The 23,200-nt window shown below is 30.5% G+C and overlaps 1 protein-coding gene across 1 annotated transcript; it reads left to right on the top strand.

Moving 5' to 3' along the window:
* The first annotated feature begins 9,883 nt into the window (after nt 1-9,883).
* LOC129950905 (uncharacterized) lies at nt 9,884-22,668 on the top strand. The gene is made up of 4 exons (XM_056062844.1): nt 9,884-10,073; nt 17,135-17,625; nt 21,851-21,980; nt 22,265-22,668. The coding sequence occupies exons 2-4, from the start codon at nt 17,372-17,374 to the stop codon at nt 22,274-22,276; spliced, it is 396 nt and encodes a 131-aa protein (XP_055918819.1). The 5' UTR covers nt 9,884-10,073; nt 17,135-17,371; the 3' UTR covers nt 22,277-22,668.
* The last annotated feature ends 532 nt before the right edge of the window (nt 22,669-23,200 follow it).

The following is a 23,200-nucleotide window of genomic DNA, read 5'->3' as shown; positions in this document are numbered from 1 at the left end:
TTATAAAACAGGAACATAATATAAGTCGTTTTTAAAATATGTAGCATCACGACAAAAAACTTGGACTAGCGAGAAAATGGAGGCCTTGCTGGACTTCTACGCTTGTTTTGTTTTATTAGCTGACAGCTAGACAAGTCTACCAACTTAAAAATAAAATAAAACAACTGCGGATACGTTTTTTAGGAAATCGATTTTGGCTGCAGATAGCGATGCTAAAAAAGAACGACTTATATCTCCAGAATCAGCAGAGATATCGATTTAAAAACATTTTTAATAACAGATAATAACATCAAAATATGTAGAAAGGACTTTTATCACCCTGGATATCAGTGTGTGATTTCTTATCATACCAATTTAAAAAAAAAGGGGGGACATTTTGGTTCCCCGCAATTAACTTACGAACCAATTACGATGTTCACTTCAATTTAATTTTATATTACGACATACGGGATTAGTATGAATTCTGACAAATGAATTTATAGCTTTGCTTATTTAAAAAATATTTATCGCCTTTAATATTTTACGAACAAAAAAGGGTAGTAGCTCCAAAAAAAATGTATGCAACGAAAAATTAAGTTTATCACCTAAAAAACTATAAACAAAATGATATTAATATTCGTCAAAATATTGATTTTCGACTCGAGACCCTTGAAAACAAATAAGACATCGTTTTAAAAATTATGTAAACTCTACACAAAATATTGTTGTTAACAATGAAGATATTATAGGAGATATCAATTAATATTTTTCTTATTCGTCCCAAATATTTCTTCAAATGCCGATTTGGCTTATTGAAAAAAAGTATCAGTCTAAAGTTTTAAAGGGCACAAATGTGATGTATGTTATCAACACAGGTACATCCTTCCCTATTTTTTGAAATAGTAAAGAAAACGATCCTAAGCAACTCAAGAGGCCCACAAAATATTTTTTTTTCAGAAATACTACAAATTAAATCGATATAACTATCTTCAAATTCAAAAGTATTGACAAGCTGGCTTATCTTAATAAAATTAGCCATAACATTTTACTAGACAATTTATAAAGCTGGCTTTCGTGCATTCGTTTTTAAATGGTTCCAGTCTTATCTCAAAAATAGTGTACAAATTTTGTTCAGTTTTAGTTGACCTAAGACTAGCCACTTGGGGGTCCACAGGGTTCCGTACTTGGTTCAATATTTATTCCTCATTTACATTATTTTCTTTTTCAACTTTCGGTTATAAGTAAAATCAGAGCTTTTGCTGATGATTTCAGTATAGGTTATTGCTCTTTTAGTTTTAGTCCCTGAAATCAAATTTGTAATTTACTCGTAAATGAGTTGAAGATGGTTTACTATGGCGTTTTCCATTTTCAAAAACTCACCAATATTCAAAAATCATTCATAAGAAATGTTTTTCAAACTTACGCTTAGAGAACTCTATGGAATTATTTTGCTGTTTGCAAGTTCTAAGTGTACGTCACATATATTATTTTAAAGTCTTGAAAGTTTTTTTCAAGAGAGCCAGTTACTTACAAAGCCCGATTTCGGACTACGTAGAAATTCCATTTTCGTATTTCGTAGTAAATGTTTCATTTTTTTCTTAAGTTGTAAGTAAATTTCATTGGTTTTTTAAGAGTACTAAAAGTGTGGCTTCTTGATTTGAATCATCGAGAAATCGAGGTTTTGATACGATATTCCATCTAACCATACTAAAATATATGGTTACCCAGTTTCCGGTTTCAAAAGTAAAGGTAAATAAAACACATAGACAATATTTGTTTTCATAATATTTCTCTTTTATTAATTACTTATATTAATTAATTATATTATTTAAATGACCACCACGCAAATTGTTGCGAGCATCGATTCTTTTGAGTTAATTTTTTACCACTTTTTGACACATATTGGGCGGTATCTCAGCCATTACTTGACGAATGTTGTTATGTGCTCATTTTTATCTGCATAAATACGGTCTTTCTCGTAGCCCCACAAAAAAAAGTGCAGTAGTGTCAAGTCGCATGATCTTTGTAGTCAGGTGATATCGCTACGACGCACAGTGTGGTAGATCGCAAATCTAGCTGGACAAAATGAAAAAGAAAAAATTAAGTCACATGACTTCTGGTCATTTGTTTAGCTTCTCAATACAATAGGTAACTGTTATTCATGTTTTGTTTTTTTATTTTTTACACTGATTAGGAAAAATTAAGCTTCAAAGTCAGTTGTTGTCAACAGGTGCATTCACAAAACAGAGAAAAGTGTTTTTTTGGTTTAACTTTGGTTTACGATTAAAAAAGCTACGGTGATTTTATTGTTATAATTTTTTTTTGTTATTATTAAACTATATTTAAGGTAAAATATAATAATTTTTATTTAATTATTTCCATTGGAAATATTAAAAAAAAATATTTTGGTGAGAGGGTGAGAAAGAGGAAAAAATAAAATATTTTCTTTTTTTAAGTAGAGTTAAAGTTAATTATTCCGCATAATTCCGCTGCAAGACTATACTTAAATTAATCTGTTTAGTGTTCACTTTAAGGTAAATAAAAGATATCTTGCGCGTTTTTGCGACCGCCATACATTTTTTTTCACTTTTCCAGTATGACCTCCACTCTATCGCGCAAGGAAATTTTTGAAGAATGGAAAAAGCTCCCAAAATACATCGAAAAGAAGTCGTATTGTCATTAATAATGGAAAGATATGGTCTTCAAGACATATCAGAAAAAGTTAAAACAAACTTAAGGCAAATATTAATATTATTTGCTTTAAGCTAAGTGAAAAATGGGAACAAAGTGGAAGGCATCGCAACCGTTTTTTGACATCAAACGCAGTTTGACTTGATGAACCTTATGTTTTACCTGAAAGCGTTAATCCTCAAAATCTTGATAAAGCTGGAAGAAAACCAAAAATCTTTAAAGACTGTTCTGAAAAATCGAAAAAAGGAAGATTCAAAGTCAACAGATTCAACTGACCCTCAAGAAATTGTTAAGGCTAATGGGAAAACGAGATTCAGCCTAGCTTTTGAAAGATTTGTCGGAAGCTTCGTCCAGTAAGGGTACGGAATTGAAAAAACTTTGTAAAAGATATAGTTCTGAGTATGTACCTTCAGTGGGCTTTTCTGCTGATGAAGCATTATCTTTAATGGTTGATGCTAATTTGTCGAAACATCAATATGATGTTATTCGGAAAAAAGTCAACACAAAATGTAAAGATCTTTTTCCTTCATATACAAACATTCAAAAAGCTAAGAAAAACTGTTATCCAGCTGAGTTAACAATCACTGAGGTATATGCAAAAAGTTCACTGCAGTCATTAGTAAATAATACTATTGAGAGGCTTTGCTTGACTCAACAGGAGGTTTTAGGAATAGACGAATTGAAAACTGGCGAAAATCGTATTAATATTTTGATAAAGTGGGGATGTGATGGGGCTCAGCAAAAGCAATATAAACAGAAATTTGTTTTGGAGCAGGGCCATACGGATGAAAGTTTATTTAGTATTTCAATGGTGCCTATTCAAATGAATTTTAGTTCTTCAAAAGGAAAAATAATTGTTTGGAAAAATCCAGCTCCTTCATCTACAAGATATTGCCGTCCAATTAAATTTGTTTTTGCCAAAGAGTCCACTGAATTAATTTTCCAAGAAGTTAAGTCAATCCAGCAAGAAATAAGAGATTTGTCTCCAGTTCTTATCCGAAATGGCGAACAAAGTTTTCTTGTCGACTCTACGTTTATGCTTACAATGATAGACGGTAAAATATGTACTGCACTTTCATCTATGACTTCGTCTTCTCAAACGTGCTTCATATGTGGAGCGAAACCAAGTGAGTTAAATAAACCTCCCGTGATATTAAGTAAAACTGTCGATCAAAGATCTCTGACCTTTGGAATGTCTCCGCTACATTCATGGATCCGTTTTATGGAGTGCATATTACATATAGCGTATAAGCTTCCTATTCTGACCTGGCAAGCTCGAGGACGAGAAATAACCCGACTAGAAAATATCTCTTACAATAAAACCATATTGGCTCGAGATGTGTTTCACCGTCTTATTAAAACCACATATTCTCGAAGTCGTATACGTATACGCTCCGAATTTAATGTGACAGTCGTTCCATATTCGTTTTCCAAGATCGAATCACACCTCCGGACCAAAGAGCGCACCAAACAGTAAATTTTTGTGGATGTAATGGTCTCTCTTCAATTACTTGAGGATTCTCAGTTTTGTTTATTAACATCCCCGCCGTGTGAAAAATGTCTTCGTCGCTAAAGAAAATTTTGTTCGAAAAATCGCCGTCCATCGCCTGTTTTCCAAGAACCCATTAAACGTATCTACGACTCCGAAAGACGGTCCCAAAACTTGCAGCAGCGATATTTTCAGTAACACGAGCAAAACGATCTCTTACCGATCTAGTTTTTTTTTAATTTCAATTTATGTAAACCATAATGAACTCTTTAACGTTATAACAATTTGTATGCGATCTATTTTCGTAAATGTAAGAAATTGGATTAACAACTTTGTGTCAAACTGTCGAATTCCAGGTCTATACTTTTGAAACCGCAAAATGGATACGCCAATATACAAAAATTAAAGTGTTGTTTATTTACCTTTACGATTTGTTGTAGTGAAAATAATAGTTTTTTATCTTTACCCCTTTTTTATGAATTAACGTTTTTGTCCTCTAAAGTTCTTAAAGTTTTAATACCTTTTAAATTTCACCACAGTCATTTTACTTTTTAATTGTATACAATATAAAATTAAAATAATAAAAAATCGATGTCATCTCCTCTATTTCCTTTTTAAATAAAAGATAGCACTTACTATTCTTATAATATTTATAATCTTATATTGTTAGTTATTTAAGAATACTTTTGTAAAACTAAATTTAATTAATAATAAATTGAATAATTGTTGAAAAAAATGAATTAAACATCAACGAAAGTTTGCTTTTTTATATGCTTAAGGAAAATTCATTTTCTTATTATTTACATATATTGATTGACGAATTCTTAGAAAAAGTCATATAAAATCTAATTTTGATCAAATAACTAAATACATTTCTCATCCATATTCATCTCGAAATAGGAGCCAGTTGGATTAATTACATATTACTATATCTTCCAATAAGACTCCGTGTTAATATTTATTACCAAAATCTACTCCTTCTTAACAAATCCTCGCATAAATTCCTTTCATTTGTATAAAGAAAACAAACTGAACAACATTAGAACCCTACAGACTTAATGTGTTTTTCATTCAAGCAGTATCATATTGATATTTTTTTAAACCACTAAAATTGAAAGATTTATATTTGAATGAATATGAAAACATTAAACATTTACCCAAATATTGAAATAAAAATCCTGAAAATTCCTCATGAGTCATGATAAACGAAATCTAATTCTATGAAATAACAAAAACATCTTTCAACCAACACACGCACCGCACACGTTATGCTCAGCTTGAGTCCCTTTGGAAATTTCATGTAATCATTCTTCTACGAAATATCCACAATTTTTGTAAGGATATGAATCTTTTCATCTCAATCTAGAATGAATATATAAATATACATAAACATTTACTGTACATAGATATGTAGTTATGTATCTATGAAATATTTGATTTAGTTTTGATTGATTTGGATATTAAATATCTTTTGAATGAATTGAAATCCATCAAGCTGAAAGTCACAGGCACACAATATAAAAATATACGCACATATATCAATCTTCCCTTTTTGAATAAGGAGACTTTGAATGAAGTTAAATAATAATTTAGTTAACATATAAATTAAATATCAAATAATACGAAATAAAATGTTGATTAAAAAAGAGGATATATCATTTTTCGGAAGATTGGAACATAAATTAGGAGAAGTCTTTATGAAATTTTTGTATCCATCTATTGATCCAGTACGTGGCTTGAAATTCAGTACCTTTAATTAGATAAAAAGCTCTTCCAGTTACCATAGTTTTGATATCTCCAACGATTAAAATGGTACACGTGGGTGTATACTTAATTTTGTATGTAATGAAATTTCTAATAAAATGGCCTTCGTGCTCACACAATATTTAACTAGTTTCTGTGTGGCAATGTTTTGATGAAATGCAAGGAAAGCTTTTGTTGTGCTTCACACTAGTTGACTATGACGATCTTATTAATATGTATATGCAATATTAATTTTCACTTAATTTTATTTTCATTTCTTGTTAATAAAAAACACACAAACAAAAATGTACATATAACAAAGGTAAAAGGCTTAAACGTGTTATCATGTTATATTGTTCTATTTTTTTAATTAAAATCCAACCAAACGAAAGTGTTTTTAATATAAAACTGGGAAAACAACTAAGGCATGCACAGGCACAGGCTCCACTATCCTTCTAGATATACTATGGCTTCCATTCGAGAGTAAAAAAAAATAACAAAAATCCTTCCATGCTTCCTATATAAAGTCTACTGTGCCTGATCCTGCCTGAAGGCTTACAATTTCATATTAAACGTTCTCGTTGAGGTATGTATCTAAAGGACGTTTCTATATCTAGATAGAAGTAACGGTGAGACGATAACGAGGACGACGTCGACGTGTTTAGGGAATTAAACTTCCTACCACCAATAAAAAGGAACTCAAATTATTTCTGATGTGCGGGTTGCACAAGCCTCGCAATTTTAGGATATACCTTACACTATCTCAAGAGCAGTATTTTGCACAGATCTATATACATAGATACAAAGTTTTGTGTGTTCACAGATAAATAAAATATTTTCAATTTAGGTATCTTTAATATTTTAATGAATACTTTTACAAAGGATTACTCGTATTTCTACCGCCTATAGTCTATCGTGATCGCTGCCGCGCCACAGCACCAATTAAAAGTCCCTGCACTCTCCTGTCCAAATTCGGGATACCTTTTTATCCTTTGAAAAAATCCTGAACTGACACGGACAACGTTGTATATATCCAAGAAGAAGGTAGAAAAACTAACCCGAAATCCCTTTGGAGAAAGAAGGCAAGGTTGATTTTTGCAAAACCATTGTGTATAGTGACTCTCATTATCCATTGTTGAGGGTAAGGATTATTTTGCAGTAAATCCCGCCATCGTCCACCGATTTCAATTCATATTTTTTTACATTTATTTGTATGTGTTTTTTGAACACCTCTCTGAGGATTCGGTTTTGGATTGCAGCCAATTTTAACAAGAGTAGGATAGGTTTCGTGTTTCCCAACAAGAAAACATAATGAAAGATAAAAACTGAACAGAAACTTAAAGCAGAGCTTTTTACAGGAAAATTGAAATTTTCCTCATTTCTAAGTAACTTGGAAATGAGAAAAATTGTAAGGTCTTCGATATGTACCTTTTCCACACATGTCATTTATTTAATTATTTTCTTCTCAACGTCTTATTTTTGAAATTGGATACAAAATATCAAGTTCTGACACTAATTATTCCCTACATCCATGTTTTTTTTTTATTTTTACTTCTGTCAAGATCTAATTAGAAGGAAATTTAAAAGACAGAAGAGAGGAGCAAGTTGAAAACCTCCACTCTTATTACATTATGAGTTTCACCCGAAATAGTGTTAGGCCTCCACTAGAATTTTAGAAATTTTTATTTTTTTAGTTTAAGCTGAATCAATTTTCATATTTAATTAAAAACAAATTCGAACATTCACCAAAAAACTTTGAACGACAAGATAAAGAGTAATTCGTATATAAATTGTCAGACCATTCAATATGAGTAATATTGGGCTTAAGTCTAAAAAACACCAAAGAAAATGCTGGTGTGCCTCAGGGCTCTGTCCTAGAGTGGAAGAATCAAATACGCGATGTCACCGAATATGGGGCTGGATATTTGCGTTTCTTCAGGGAATTCAAGAAGTTTTTCTTTTCTAAGTTTTTCGAACGTAATTGAACGTACATCATTCGAATTGTTTGGTGATGAAATTATTAATAATTCGTTTACATTACTTGAAATCCGTCGTAATTTGTCTCATCCTTCTTTACCGTTATTTTAACGCATTATTCTCTTGATAAATAGCCAGTTGCATTTCTCTCCTCAAGCAATTCAATCGTAATACTTGCGCCTCCATAAATGCTCATCAGTATACCCTCAAACCCACTCGTACCATCAAGTACAGAGATTCGTTCCTTTGCCGTACTACACGAATGTGGAATGCTTTACCACAAACTGTCTTTCTCAATCATTACAGTGTTTAAGACTTCAAGACTAATGTACATCAACAACTTTCAAACGATCGTGTATCACACTGTTTTAAGGCATAATAAAGAGAATAGCGGGTCAAAATGCTGTTTTTTAAAATACTGTATGGTCAAAATTCTGTATGATATTGTACGATACTGTATTGTTAGAATTCTGTATTTCAAAATACTGTGAATTTAAAATAATGTATCTCAAAATGCTGTATAATACTGGAAGTTTTGACAGATCAATTAGTCTGGTGAAATTGATAGGTGGGTCGATAATCTGTATCATAATGAAAACCGCATCTTTTTTGGAGGCTTAGTTGAGGAAATAGACCAACCGAAAGATAATTTGTGATGGGCTGGGTCGTAATTCTGTAATTTTACTTTTTGACGATGTTATTGTTCGAGGGAAGTATCGAAAATAGTTTTGATAATGTAAAAAAGTGCGCGCTTTTTTATTTTGTATTTTGTACATACAATATTTTGAAATACATTATTTTGAGATACAGTATTTTAAATACAGTATTATCACCCACAGCATAAAAATATGATAAGCGAGTACAGTATTTTGACCCCAACCCGAAAAACTGACAAAACTCAATCTCGTTCAAGAAGATAAATTATGGAGTAATTAAGTATTTTTTGCTAAATCAAGTCATAAATTAAAATAAACTCTTTTTTTTAAGTGAAATCCAGTCCGATTAAGAATTTGTCCTAAAAGAAATAAATAGTATTGAAAAAAGAAGATTTGGATCAAGACAGAAATGTTACTGATCAGTTATCAGTTTATTTTTTTAAAGGAAGGAACAACAAAATTTATTGAACTTCAAACTAAACACCAATTGCATTTAAAATACACCTTAAAACTAAAATGAGATTATGTCATAATCAGGTTAAATTTGCTGATAAATCTTGGGCTGGTATCAGTTCGACTCAGAATTGGTGATATAGCAATCATTTTGTAAGGCTCTCTTAAATCAACGGTTAAGAAATCAAAATATGTTTTTGAATAGGTGAAATTTCAATCTAAATGTTTTTCGTTTTTCCTTTTAAACAATGCAGTCTAATATTAATGACATTTCTCTGAATACGTCCAATTAGGAAAAAATGGAAATTAACAAAAATGTATTGATTTCCGGAATTCAAATTTCAGCCGGCAAAAATTTTCAATTTACAAGAACTGGTATTAGAGTTTCAAAATTCCGCCGAAAGAAAAATTCGGACATTTTAAATAACATAATATTTCTTTTATTTTACTTCTTTTTATTGTCCAGCAAGTTTCAACATAGGTTTAATAATTCAATGCTGCTCCCAAATGCGAATCATTCGATTAAAAGGATGACCATTATTTATCCTTATTATTGCGCTCCACATATTGTTTTGTTCATTTCTTGCTTGTTCGGCAATAAGCACTAAATTCTAATTTCTTAATAAATAATGCTCCAACTTCACAAAGGACACCAAACAATAAAAGCCAAAGGATACCTCAACTTTGGTGGTTGAACTCCTGAAACCAATTTTCTCTCCGCTTTCTCTTGAGCTAATAGTATAGTCTCTTCTTCATCTACTCTCGGACGACTCGGAACAAAATTTTCTGTTTTCCGCGCATAAACATTTAACAATATTGTAAAAAGTGTTGAGTGATTTTATATGCCCCTTGTGGAACAAAAATAGAAGCTTAACTATTCTCTTTGGCCAAGGGACTTTTGAGGAAATCAATGTTTCCACAGTGGCAAAGGTCCTTTTCGTTTGTTGTGTATTGTTCTCCGTGAAAACACAACAAAAATTCCGTAAAAAAATTTACAGTGTACAATATTTTTGTTTCTTTTTTTTCATAGAAATATTGTGAATATTAAAAAACAAAATGACAATCAAATAAAAGTGTTGTTTGAGGTGAGTTTTATTAACAAATTTTGTATTGTTTTTAGTGAAAAATTAAAAAATAAATACCTACGTACATAAAATTAATGTCTGTCAATGAATATTTTACAATCTTGCGCACTTCATTTTTATCATCAGAACAAATTGTTCAGTGCTTCGGAAATCTTGTATTATTTTATCTCAAAAGATATCAATTGCGTTCTAAGTTCAGATAAAATTTTGTGAAAGTTTAATTAACAATAAAATGGAATAATCAATAATATAAATAATAAGATAATATTTCTATAAACAATACAGAAAATGTTTAACTATTAGATTTTATTGTACTGCTTGAAAAAAAGAAAAAATCGAGAAGTTTATGTCTGGATGTTGGTAAGAAGAATTCTTTAGCAATTATGTTTTTAAACTATTTCGGTGGATTTTTAATTTACTTCCATCCTAAGAATTGATAAATAATTTAGTTATAATCTTATTTTATAACCTGATGTTAAGTTCAAGTTACTAAGTGTTTTTCTATAAAAAGAATTATTTAAAAAGGGTACTTAATCACATTCCCAGCATCACTTTAGAATCGTGTTTAGTATTCAAGACGAAAAATGAATACAGGGTGCATCGGAAAACTAAAAGGCATATAATTGATTGAAATATGCAATAGTTTTAGTTTATTTCTTGAAAAAATTATTTAAATATACTCTTAAATTAAAATACTAAAAGAATTTCTGTCATCTTTTTGGCGATTTTTGAAAAATTGGGAAAATATCTTACATCTTACTGATTGATTCGAATTTCCTTATTCGAGTGGGTGTTTCATTTATTATTATTTTAAATGTTTTATATTTTAAATACGAACTTCCTGAATGTTCGATTTTTCAAAAAATAAAGGATATACAATTAGTTAAAATTTAGTTTGTATCAATGTCTTCATATGAATTTTTTACCAATAAGAATTGTATGTGAAGTTTTAACAGAACAGGACTTATACTTTTTAAAATTAAAGAAGCCTTTTAAGTTAATTAGTAAGTACTTCCATTTTAGCACAAGTTATAATTCTTAAACATATTTTTATATTATTAACTAAATATATATGACTTCTGAGTCGGCTTCCCAACCGTACTATAATATATAGTATTTTACTATATTTTGCATTTGCATACAATATACTGTTGAAGAATTATATTATACGCAAAAATACTATATTTCAATGGGTTGGATGAAAAGCGAACATGTCTTCCATTTTGATTGCACCTTAAGGTTTAATTTAATCATGATGCATGAATCTGAACACTCCTAACTCTTTTTTTCACAGTGTCAAAAATTGACAGTAATGAGAAATTTATGTTTGTTTCTTTGGTAATGAAACCAAAAAACTGTTGCGATCTTTAGAAGTAGAAGCTAAATCTCCAAAAGAAATGATAAAATCAAAGAGAATTTTATATTATTCTTCGATAAATGTTTGGAATACCTTAATAAATGGTTTAATTTTAAATACTGCTTATACAAAATCCAAAAATTCAATTTGAAACAAGAGTTTTCTTTTGATGACTTCGAGATGGCATTACAAGTTCTTAACTTACAAGAAAAAATGAAAATCAAGATGGACGAGCTTTATTGTGAAATAAAAATAATCAATGAAATATTTGAAAGAGCTAAGGAATCACCGACAGAACTACAGAACAAAAATGGCTGCATATTTTTCAAAATACCGAAAACAATTTACCTCATTTCATTCCTACTCTCCATTCCTGCCGCTTTGTCGTTTACAGAAAGAATTTTTTCAAGAAACCGTGCGAGTTTTTCATTAATTGAAAATGAGCTTTTGGTTACAATGTTTGGGATGAAATAAGGCCTACGAAACTTTCCTTGCTAACAAACAATTGTTAAATGATGCAAGAAATACAAACAAATGTAGATTTAATAAAAAATAATGTATGCATCGAAAATAAGTTAGCGATTTTTTCTTTTCGAAAAATACTATATTTTTTTGGATTGTATTATATTTTTTAACAGCTTATTTAAAAAATACTATAATCAGTAGTTAAAATGTTGGAAAACCTACTTCTGAGTTCTTGGCTTTTAAAGTCAATAGGTCCGTGCCATAGATTCTGGTTTATTTGTTTCAGTCTTTTTACGAAATTTAACTGTTTTATATGAAGGAAAAAAAAGTACTAACATTTTGGAATAGATATTAAACGGATTAATAATTACAAAATTACTAACTGATAAAATGCTAAACTTTTGATAGTAAGTTGTTTAAAAATGTTGAAGCTAATTTTCAGAAAATAAAACTTTAAAGGTTGAATTTTTGAATATATAATATAAATATACTCGTTTGCCTAAGAATGTTAGTCTTCTAGACATACATATATGTAGGTAATTAAGTTATTTCAAAACTAATTTAAAAAATGTCGATGTTAGAAAAATAAAAATTGACATTTAAACCAAATTCATGATAAACTCAAAATTCTAACACCCATATTATTGTTATTCTGTAAAATAAGTTTAAAAAAGTTTTTGAGTTTTCGATGTTAGAAAAATAAAAATTGATATTTAAATCGAATTTATGACAAATTTAAAACTCTAAAACACATATTATTTTTATTCTGTAAAATTAGTTCTAAAAGTTTTTTGAGTTGGAAGTTTTATAAAAACATTCATTTAGATGTCAATTGTCAAGTGTTTAAACAGAAATATTTGTATTGAAGTTTAAATCAAATTTATGAAATATTCAAAATTGCTTACAAAATATTTTTCTTTAAACTAGTTTTGAAGAAAGTCAATAATATTGCCGATAGAATTCTTGAAACGTTTAATTTTTCATTTAATAAAAAAGTCCTCACATAAGTTCTTTATCAATACTTTAATATACAAAATAGATTTTTTTTCTTTGTTGTTCAGAAAAATGTTTTTCAAGTATTCAAAAGATCTATTTTAACATTCCACTTACAAAACGACCCCTAAACTTACTTTGAAATTTAAATACCAAACGATTTAAAAATGCATTGGGTTTTGTAGCATAACTAGCAGGCTTGGAAAAAAATGCATTTTTTCAATAATTAATCATTTATTTCACCTACGAGTAACAAGCTCTACAGATTATTTTAGAATTATTTAGATAAATAAAGTTAACATTAAACAATAATAAAATTACATTCTTATAAATAAGTACAATAAATCATTTTTGAATTTTATTCTGGAAAATGAAAGATCAAGATGTCCATTTAATTCGTTGAACTCCCTAACTGACCTTGTAATTGTTCCATTCATTCCGTAGTTTGTTCTATATCTAAGTTGAAAAAGAAGGTGTCTTTCCCTCAACGGTCTTGTTGGAGCATAAATACAAATTAAAGCCAGTAAGGTAGGGCATTTAATATGGTAGCACATAATATCACGCACAAAAATTATATCATGAATAGTTCTTCGAGATTTGAGCATCTGCACACCTTGAAGAGTTTGGACAGAAATTCCATTGCATTTTATAAAAAACACGCCTTGTAAAACGATTTTGGATCTTTTGAATTCTATCGGAGAATAGTTTTTGGTGAGGGTTCCAGATGACATCAGCATATTCCAAAATATATCTCACTAAAGTAGTATGTTTAGTAGGGTATGTAAGTGTAGGGGTCGAAGAAATCAGTTGTATTTCTTTTTATAAGTCCTAACATTGAGTAAGCTTTGGCGAAGATGATGGCATCAACATGTGGAACAAAAGCAAAATTCGGATCGAAAGTAACCCCTAGATCTTTAACTTTAAAAGTTCTTTGAAGGTGGCTCTCTCCTAGAGAATAAGGAAACTCGTAAATAAAATGTTTCTTTAAGATAGAAATAACAAAGCATTTTTTAACATTAAGGTTTCGGCTGTTTGACTTACACCAAGGGTATAAGTTATCTAAAACCATTTGAAGTTTATTGCAGTCGTAGTCACTTGTTACTTTCAAAAATAGTTTGAGATCATCAGCATATAATAAACATTGGCTAAAATTTATATGTTTGACAATATCATCGATAAATATTATAAACAGCAAAGGACCACGATGACTTCCTTGAGGGACACCTGAAATACATCGAATAGGCCTTGAAGTATATTCGTCTATTTTTACTTCTTGGACTCTACCAATTAGGAATGAGCCGATCCACTGAAGTAGACTTGAGTGTATGCGAAATACTTTAAGCTTGCGAAGCAATATATTTTGTTATACAACTTGGCTTTGGGTTTTAATAGATTCAACCACGAAAGAAGAAAAACAAGCTTAATTAGTAATGGTCGATCTTCCAGAAATAAATCCATGTTGGGCACTACATGTTCCTTCGCAAGAAAATCAAATTTTATATTAACTTTCTAAAAGTTTGGGAATGGCAGATAACTTACAAAGTCCCCTATAGTTTTCAACGTTGTTTTTAGAGCCCGATTTAAAAATTAGAATCAAGAAAGATGATTTCCATTCGTCCAGAAATATTCCGAAAGACAAAGAACGGTTAAAAATAATAGCAGAGATAGGCAAAGAGAATTAGAACATCGTTTTAAGACCACAAAAGGATTTCATTTATTCTTTCTTGCAATTTTTTGACTTTAGAAAACTACTTAAATTACCTAAGATTCATTTTGACGTGAAAATGTGCCTGTAGCATTACTATAGCAGGCTTATTTAAGAATGCGATAGTGTTTGAATGAAATCTATAAATAGTTCAACCTAAAGATTGCATTAATGTAAATCAATTTGAGAATGGTTCTCACTAATCTTCAATCACTAATATTCTAAAGAATGCAAATCAATGAATGAATTCTTGCTATCAATTGACTGCGGTCATATATGAATGGATTACAAAATCATTACCTTGGTAACTTACAAATTTGAAATCCCAGACTTAAAATCAAGAAATTCAATGTCTAAAGTAACTCTTGCGTTTTTAAGCTAGAGCAGGGCATGTACAGAGAAGGTAAGGAACCTCCTCTTCCTCTCCATACAGTTTCTGCAAAAGTCATTTGAGAATACTCTTTAAAAGTTGAAGACTTTCACAAAATTAAGCTGTCTGTTGAACAGTTTTAAATAAATTGATTTTGCAATTTTTATTCGCACCTTTCACCAGCACTCTTGGCCAATTCCTCAAAAATCAGATGACAAACTTTTCATTGTTTAGTCTTCCAAAGCCTGTTTGAAAATTATCTAAAAAAAAAACTTAATTGGCAGACATTTTAAACATTATTAACACAACCCGCTAATTGAAAACTCAAGCCGAAACCTGAAAAAAAGGGCATCATCAGGAAATAAATTAAACTTCAATTAAAACGCTGTTATTGTTATTTTACAATTAAGAACTTTTGCCAACTTCTTAAGATATACCTACGAGTTAAATAACAACATAAACAAAAAACAGCAATCCTTTTTGAGATGGGGATTATGTAAAGTTGGATTAGAGATTAAGTCATCGATTGGCAACATCACTTTGCTGCCACTTTGGTTTGCCTTTCCCAGAACCTAGCTCCATATACTTCACGAACGAACTCTGCTCCACGATGACGACGACGCCATCCACTGCCACGCCGCCGATAGCATCTCTTGTGCTTCCACTTTGACTTCTACTTCTAGTTTGCATTGTTGTTTTTTCTCTTCTTGTTCTTGTTGGTTTTTAGATTCATCAGCAGAGAAACTGCATCTTCAATTCCTTTATTTTCTTTTTTATTTTAATTTTATTTTTTGGTTATGATGGTTTTGCCTTTAGCCTTTGACTTGGGTCATTATACCACTACTCAGAGTCCTGGGTGAAGTTCGTCATCGTCGGTCGTAAAGGGTGTTTCTTTTTTAGGAGGTTCGGAACATTGAATCGATTTTTAAAATTGACAAGAAATTTGATCTATTAGAAAGACAATCTTTTGGCATACAAATGTATATAAGATTTCTGAAATATGACCTCCAGGGCTGGTTTAGTCGTAGTCTAATCTGGAGGACCTGTTTTCTATAACTTTTTGACAGCTTCTGCACATAATCTTTGTTTAATAAACGAAAAAGTCAGAAATCATGGCTCTTAAGCGGTCACCATTGACTCTAACGTTCCCGCCAAAATCCTTTTTAAGGAAGTACGGAAAAATTATTCGAAAAACTCATAAAACACACCAAACTGTCAGTTTTTGAAGATTTAACGGTGTCCAACTTCAACATCACTCCAAATACGTCAGCTTTGTTTATAGACTTATTCATTCAACCAAAATTTAGTTTCTTCGATAAACAAAATTCATGCGATAGGTGGAGTGTTGATAAGGCGACAATTTTTACATATGGAAACGTCAAACCAAACTTAAAATAAATCACTTGACAGCTGTCAAAATGACTGCCAGTTAAAATAGTTCTGCCAACTTAAAGTTCTATACCTCTTTAAAAAAAAAACACCCGCTACTACTGCTTTGAGTCCTGGGTGAAGTTCGTCATCGTCATCGCTCTCCGTCCTCCGTCCACAAAACTACCACACAACTTGGCTTATGGAATGAAGGAATTCAAGGAGATTTAATGTTTTCTTTTTCGTGTTATTTTGATGATGGTTATTTTCATCTTGACGAAGAAGGTGCACAAGTTTGTCCGTCTGGTGCACAAAAAGTGATGGATGATCATTAGGGGCGTTTATAAATTGTAATGACGTTTCGTGAGAGTTAAGGCTTCTGTTGGGTGGTAGGTAGGTAGCCCATTACCAAGCACAAATTATAGGTTTGGTTTGCGATGCTGTTGTTGTTGATGAGTTTTATTTTAGCCTTTAGGATAATAATTCTATAGTGTTGTTTACTTATATATCAATTTGAAAAACAAAAAAATTAAGTTAAAGTGGACGAAAAATATAATATCCAGAGAAATTCTTTTAAGCGTAATTGAGAAGCTAAATTTTGAAGTGAACAAATAAACATTAATTTAGATAGAAAACTTAAAGAAATGTAGAAATACAATTTCCAGCCTCATCACGAAAACGACAAACAGAAATATTTTATATCTTTCCAAGCTGTGATATATATTTCTCTTTACAAAATAAAACCTTTTAAAACCTCCAAAAAATCAAATTAAAAAATAAACTCGAAATTATTTTCCTTTCAGATTATTGTACAAGTTACTTTGCCTGTTTGTTTGCTGACGCTGCTGAGTCGTATGGTGGAGACGGCTTTTTGCAACATAAGAACCCCTCATACTTTTTAATCACAGTCTCAAAATTTTAAGGGAGTCAAATTGTGTTAAACTTTCATTAATTCATACAAAAGGTCGAAAAAAAGGAAAAAAAATAATCAGAAAAAATCTAATTTACTGTATAATGAAAAAAGTCAATAGCCTGTGAAAATGTCAAAAAATAAAAAGGTGGAGCAAATTATCCAGAGCGATAAAGTGTATTCCAGCGACAAGGATAATGCTGGTAATAAATCTACATCATCGTCACCTTTGCATCCGATTGAGCAACAGGAAAATCAACAACACTCTACCACCAATGCCATCGGAGGAGGCATCCAAGCTGAAGCTGAACAATGGCAGTCAAGCGGTATTGTCAAAACCACCAGTCAAGGATCATCACCACAACCACCGCTGCCGACGGTCGGGTATGTAGTGCGATGCGAATGTTGGGTGTTTAATTTAATTATCGACTCAAATTACTCAGATTTGTGGGTTGGTATTTTTTGATGGAAGATGTTGTTAATTCCAGGAGATCATAGGTTTGGGAATAATGTCCTTGTTTTTCTTTATGTTGCAGCTTAAAAACCAGACAAGGCAACAAATTGCGCTTTGCTTTTTTGGTTAAATGCCAATTAACTTTTCTCAAATTAGAAACATTAAGATTAAACTTTGTGTTTTGCATGCTTGTTTGTTCTAACTCGTAATTTGTCAACACCATACACAATCAGGGGTAAAGGTGTTGTTTTTTTTTTAATCTTCAAAAAGGTTCCATTGTCTGGAAGAGTATTTATCCAATGTCATTCTTTCTGATCAAAACTCAACAACCCTTTCAGTTTTTGACAGCTGATGATTGACAGTTTCAAACAGTTCTGTTTCCTTTTAACAAATTTTATTGATTTTCTCCAAACTCGAGTAAATAATTTTCTCACGCCCGCCCGCAGACCTGGTAAATATTTGTGTAATAGCCTGTGGGACATCAACTTAGAATTGAACTTGTTTTTGTTATGTCATTAATTATCAATTCCAATCATTGTAATCTAATTTTATTTTAATGACATTCATAGAACACATTCCAGTTAATGCAAAATCAATCAAGCATATTATATTATGGGCACTTAATATTGTTTTACCATCAGTGCGTCGTCGTCGGTCGTCTTCATAGTCGTCGTCGTCGTCATCATCTTCGTCTTCGTCCTTAATGGTCAATTAAATGCAATTGAAACTCTTAGTCTATGAACATTACTTTACGTTAATAGTATTTGAAGGTAAATTCAATCTTTATCCTTCGCTTATATGAGAGAATATTCGTTCGTAGGTTTATAAGTAGGCTCCTTTATCTGTTTCTATGTTTCTCGTATATCGATGTTTTATGTATACATAAGATAATTTGATATCCTTGAAGTTTTGAAGTGTAATTATTGTCAAGTAGATATAGAACAGATATTTGTTTACCCAACCCACATATTATGTACCTATTTGAGGAATTCAGATGCTTATGACATTTTGAGGAGTTTTGTGTATTTTTGTCCATGAATTTGGTTTTATATTTCAAAAAAGAATAATAAATATTTGATATTGGAATTAGGTAGGTACTCATGTAAATCAAGTGCTGATATTGACACTTCAATTATAAAATAAAGATGATTGAGTTAAAATTAGAATGAATTTTAGGCTCTTATATACTGAAATCTGTTAGCCTCCCAATTACAAGAGGAAGATTTTAGTGCTCTAGTTAAAGAACCTAAAATTAATTCAAAATTATATTTTCGGACATTTAATTATTGTAATAAAAAATAAAAGACGGTGGTCAAATCTTAAAATCTTTTGAGATTTTCAGTTCGGTCAGTGCTCTGACAATAGCTGTCATTATACTGTCAAAAGGCACATACTTGTCTATTCATAGGGTTGGTTGATTTCGTCCTAATTTTATTTATAGATACATAATTATTTTGTAGTATAACTATTAAGAATCTGTCAGTAACAACTGTAAAAAGCCTTGAACCACCCAAACAAAATTGTCAGTTTAAAACGTCTAAAAAAGACTGCCAATGACGTTTCTTTTAATAGTGTCAAACTAAATTGTAAATGCACAAATTTTAATGTCAGATCTGACAACCGCCTGTATTCAGCCTTAGCTTAGAAATGTTTTAGTAATTTAATTGGCCAGTTTATATTTGTAACATCTCAGATGTCACTTTTGCTGTCATAAATCTGAGAATACAATTTGAATGATTTGATTTGTCGAGAATTTTCTATCGCACAATTTAAAAAGAATACAAATAAATGGGAAGCTAATTTGATTGTTGGGTGAGAATGCATAGTGAGTCAGTTTTATATTTCACTCTGCTGATATGATTTTGTGTAAATGTCAAAAAACTGTCAGATTGTCAGATGCCTCTAGATCTGACATTTAACAAGTCACAAAGTTGTCGTTTGAAAAAAACAAAGGATAAGCAAATTTTTACCTACAGATCTGTTAATTAGAGGGAACTTAGCTTTACATTGATCAAGTAATTTAATAGGCCAGTTGACTGGATAAAGACGATTGCTGTCAAAATGTGCATTGACACACAGAATTTTTGACATTTCAGTTGCTTTCGATTTCATCCCTGTTTCAATGTCAATTCAACTTTTGATGTCAGTTTAAGTTTGTGTTAGTTTCAAGTTCTGTAGAACTTCATATACTGTTTTTGGTATAAAAGAAAAATTAATTACTTTTAAACAGTGACATTTGTTTATACATCAAAAACATATTCTCAATTTTATTTCATTTAATCAGAAAAACAGAAAACCAATTTCATTGATGCAATAATTCCAAAGAAATACCAGCCAAATCTATGGGAATAAAGTCTTCTCACTTAATCGAATAATTTTAAATATAGAAATAACCTTTTAGATACATTTTCTCTATAAATACCATCGAAATTCCTTCTTTCTTTATGTGAAAGAAATTGTAAAAAATCTCTTTTATATCACCAGAAAAATAAAAAAATAAAAACTTTACTTTTGCAATTGAATGAACATAAAGGTTAAAGGTTCATTATACGAACCATAAAGGTCGGTTTTCTTATATTCTAAAACTTTACAGAGGGAAACTCAAGCAATTACATGGGTTATGAAGCTTAAGATGCGGAGTGTCTAAGAAAAGGATAACATTTTCTTTTTTGTAGTCTGTATTTAAATGGTGTGGGAAGTATGGGGTTTGTTAATGGAAACGCCTTTTTGTTCCACAGAGGATTTGTTTTCTTTTATGAATTTTTGTGGCAAAAAACAAAAATTTAACATGTATTATGTACTTATGTGGCTTTAAGTCAAATCATTTGGTGTTAAATTGTACTTCAAATTATGTAAATCACCGGAAATAGTTATGTATTGTGACTTTGTGTTTTTGTAACCCCACTTTCGGTTTTTAAGTGACAAAAAGAATTCGGTTGGAATTAATTGCGTTCTTATTTAGTTTTAAGTTTGGATTCTGTATTGAATTTATATGTAAATAAGGTTTTTAAATCAGCAATATAGTTTCTGATGACAGTTTATTTGACAGCTGACAGATCAAGCACACTCAGTACAGGTATTGTGAGTTCATCTTAAGTCAGTGTTCACATTGTACTTATGTGAGCTAACTCGTTTTGATATTTAATGATTTTATCTCACTCCCATTCATAAAAACAATTCACTTTTTTGTCACTTTTAAACTACTCGTATTAAGAGCTAAAGAGTTCCAATTATGAATACAGGTATAACACTGTCTTCATAGGCTAGTTGCTCGATTACAGATGATTTATTTATTATTTTGTTTTACGTTTTTTAAAAACATGGTTTTGGTGATGTCCATTACCTAAATATACACTAATCAAACATAATACTGACACAAAATTTATGAAGCAGAAACCATACTTAAACCAATTTTGTGTTTATGATGTTATCTACCAAACATATCAAAGTGATTCCCACGGGATCCCATGTGCGCTGAACATACATTATATTTAATAAATCACCATTCAAACATATTGAACTCCGCCCCCCATGACAATGCAATGAAAACCTAATGATTAATTTCCTACAACACATTTTTACCAACGCTCTACTTGAACACAAAAATTCTTAAGCGAAACATTTAGCATTCTTTAAGTCAAGTCAAGGAATTAAAATATTCCCATTGAGTACGTTCAGTGTCAACAGAGTTATTCTAACTTAATGTCAGTTAAACATTTGTTTTAAAATTAAAGGACTTTTTAATATCCGAAATCATACTTAACCCAATATTCTATATGACTTACACCATCTTTCAATATCTTTACATTTTACTTAAGCTAAAGTCACAAATTGGCTCCTTTAACTTTAATTTAATTTACTAAATCTATATGACTTCTGAGATTCTGACAGTTTATATTAAAAGATGTGTTTCCTAGATTTAGGTTTGTTTGTTTTGCTTTTTCATTCTACGAGCTGTCACTACTTTTTGGTCGTGTTCAGATACTTTGTTTTAAATAAAAGAGATAAAGTAGTTTACTAATTAATGAATGACACAAATAACAGATTAGGTTAGAAACTGCAGAGTAATTAGAAAAATTCATAACAATTTGTTGTTTAAAATTTTGTGCAATTTTTACGAAAACCAAGTTTAACATGTTTTATTTCTTTTTATAGAATTCAAGCCACCGGAACTCCAGAACACATGCGTGGCGCAGCAACAAAGGATATGTTTGATTTAATTGAAAGAGTTCAATGTTCGCGGATCGATGATCAAAGATGTGTACTTCCGGCGTATTTTTCTCAGGTAAGAGTATAAATTATAACACAGACTCTCTGAAATATCAACAAAGCACTTTAAACCATTTTCGAAAGGAAAATACAATTCATGTGAAACCGCACCAGTTCATAAAAAATTATGCGGGTATTTTGTGAAGGATTCAGGAGGATAGAAACAAATCAGCAAATGGTTTTTTAAATTTAAATATTTTAATATGCAGGTTTATTTGTTTAGGTGTTGGTTTTGTGTTGCTCTTTCTCTCTTTCGCATTCAATTCTTTGCATATTTTCTTTTCTAATGTATCTTTACAGCTCCCCTATTGAACATCAATCTTATGAAGAAAATAATAAATTCTTAAAAAGTTATACCTTTTAAAAGGATAATTTAAACTTTTTAAGTCGATAACAGAATGGAACTCTCTCGGAATAAGGAAAAAGCAATGCAATGTTTCAAGGGACGCACAAAAATTATGTAGAAATTGAATGCCGCAGAATAAAAAGGATGATGACTTCTTATTTCAACAGCATCAGTTATAAAACAATAAACTAATAATATTAAGTATTATCTATACAGTTATTACCAAAAAAACAAACAATCTAAAACAAAATGTAATATTGTTGGAAGCAATTAAAAGAAACAAATTTGTATGTTGAAATTAAAAATGTAAGGATATAAATTAAACAAAAGTGTTAATTGTTTTAGAGAATGTAAACAATTTGTTTTATTTCTGAAAGGTGAATTTTGCAAAGTTTTTCACAGCTTTGGATTAAAATTGTTTAGGGTAAGTACATAACTTTGGAGTAGGTACAACTTGAAAAGCGAACGAAAAAGATTTTGTAACGCTTTTACTGTCTTTTTTAAGTTAAATAAAATTAAAATCATAAACTGTCTACTTTAACTTTAAGTATTTTCAAATTCAGATGACTTCTGATTCTGACACTTCAAATTAAAAGATCCGTTCCCTGAAATTAGGTTTGTTTGCTATTTTACGATTACAGTTTAAAAGTGTTCAGATGCTAAATAAAAGTAAAAAAGCAAACAAACCTTTCTTCTCGGAACAGATCTCTTAATTTAAAACTTTAAATCTGAACACGCCTAATCAGTAATAAATCGTGAATAAAAAACAAGTACAAACTGGGGGAACAGATCCATCTGTAGTTTCAAATGTCAAAAACTCAGAATCAGAATTCATCTTAACCTTTTTTAAAAAGATGTTTAAAATGTTAGGCATGTTCATTCTAAAGTTA

Source organism: Eupeodes corollae, chromosome 3, assembly GCF_945859685.1.
Source record: "Eupeodes corollae chromosome 3, idEupCoro1.1, whole genome shotgun sequence".
In the NCBI taxonomy this organism is placed as follows: Eukaryota; Metazoa; Arthropoda; class Insecta; order Diptera; family Syrphidae; genus Eupeodes; species Eupeodes corollae.
The sequence above is the reverse complement of the archived record's forward strand: the minus strand, read 5'-3'. Positions and strand labels throughout refer to the sequence as shown.

Bases quoted from the DNA above. Each gene is read 5' to 3' on its own strand.
- LOC129950905 (XM_056062844.1), top strand. From the start codon at position 17,372: ATGTCAAAAAATAAAAAGGTGGAGCAAATTATCCAGAGCGATAAAGTG. The intron at 17,626-21,850 runs GTATGTAGTGCG...TTCTTTTTATAG, and splicing joins CCACCGCTGCCGACGGTCGG to AATTCAAGCCACCGGAACTC.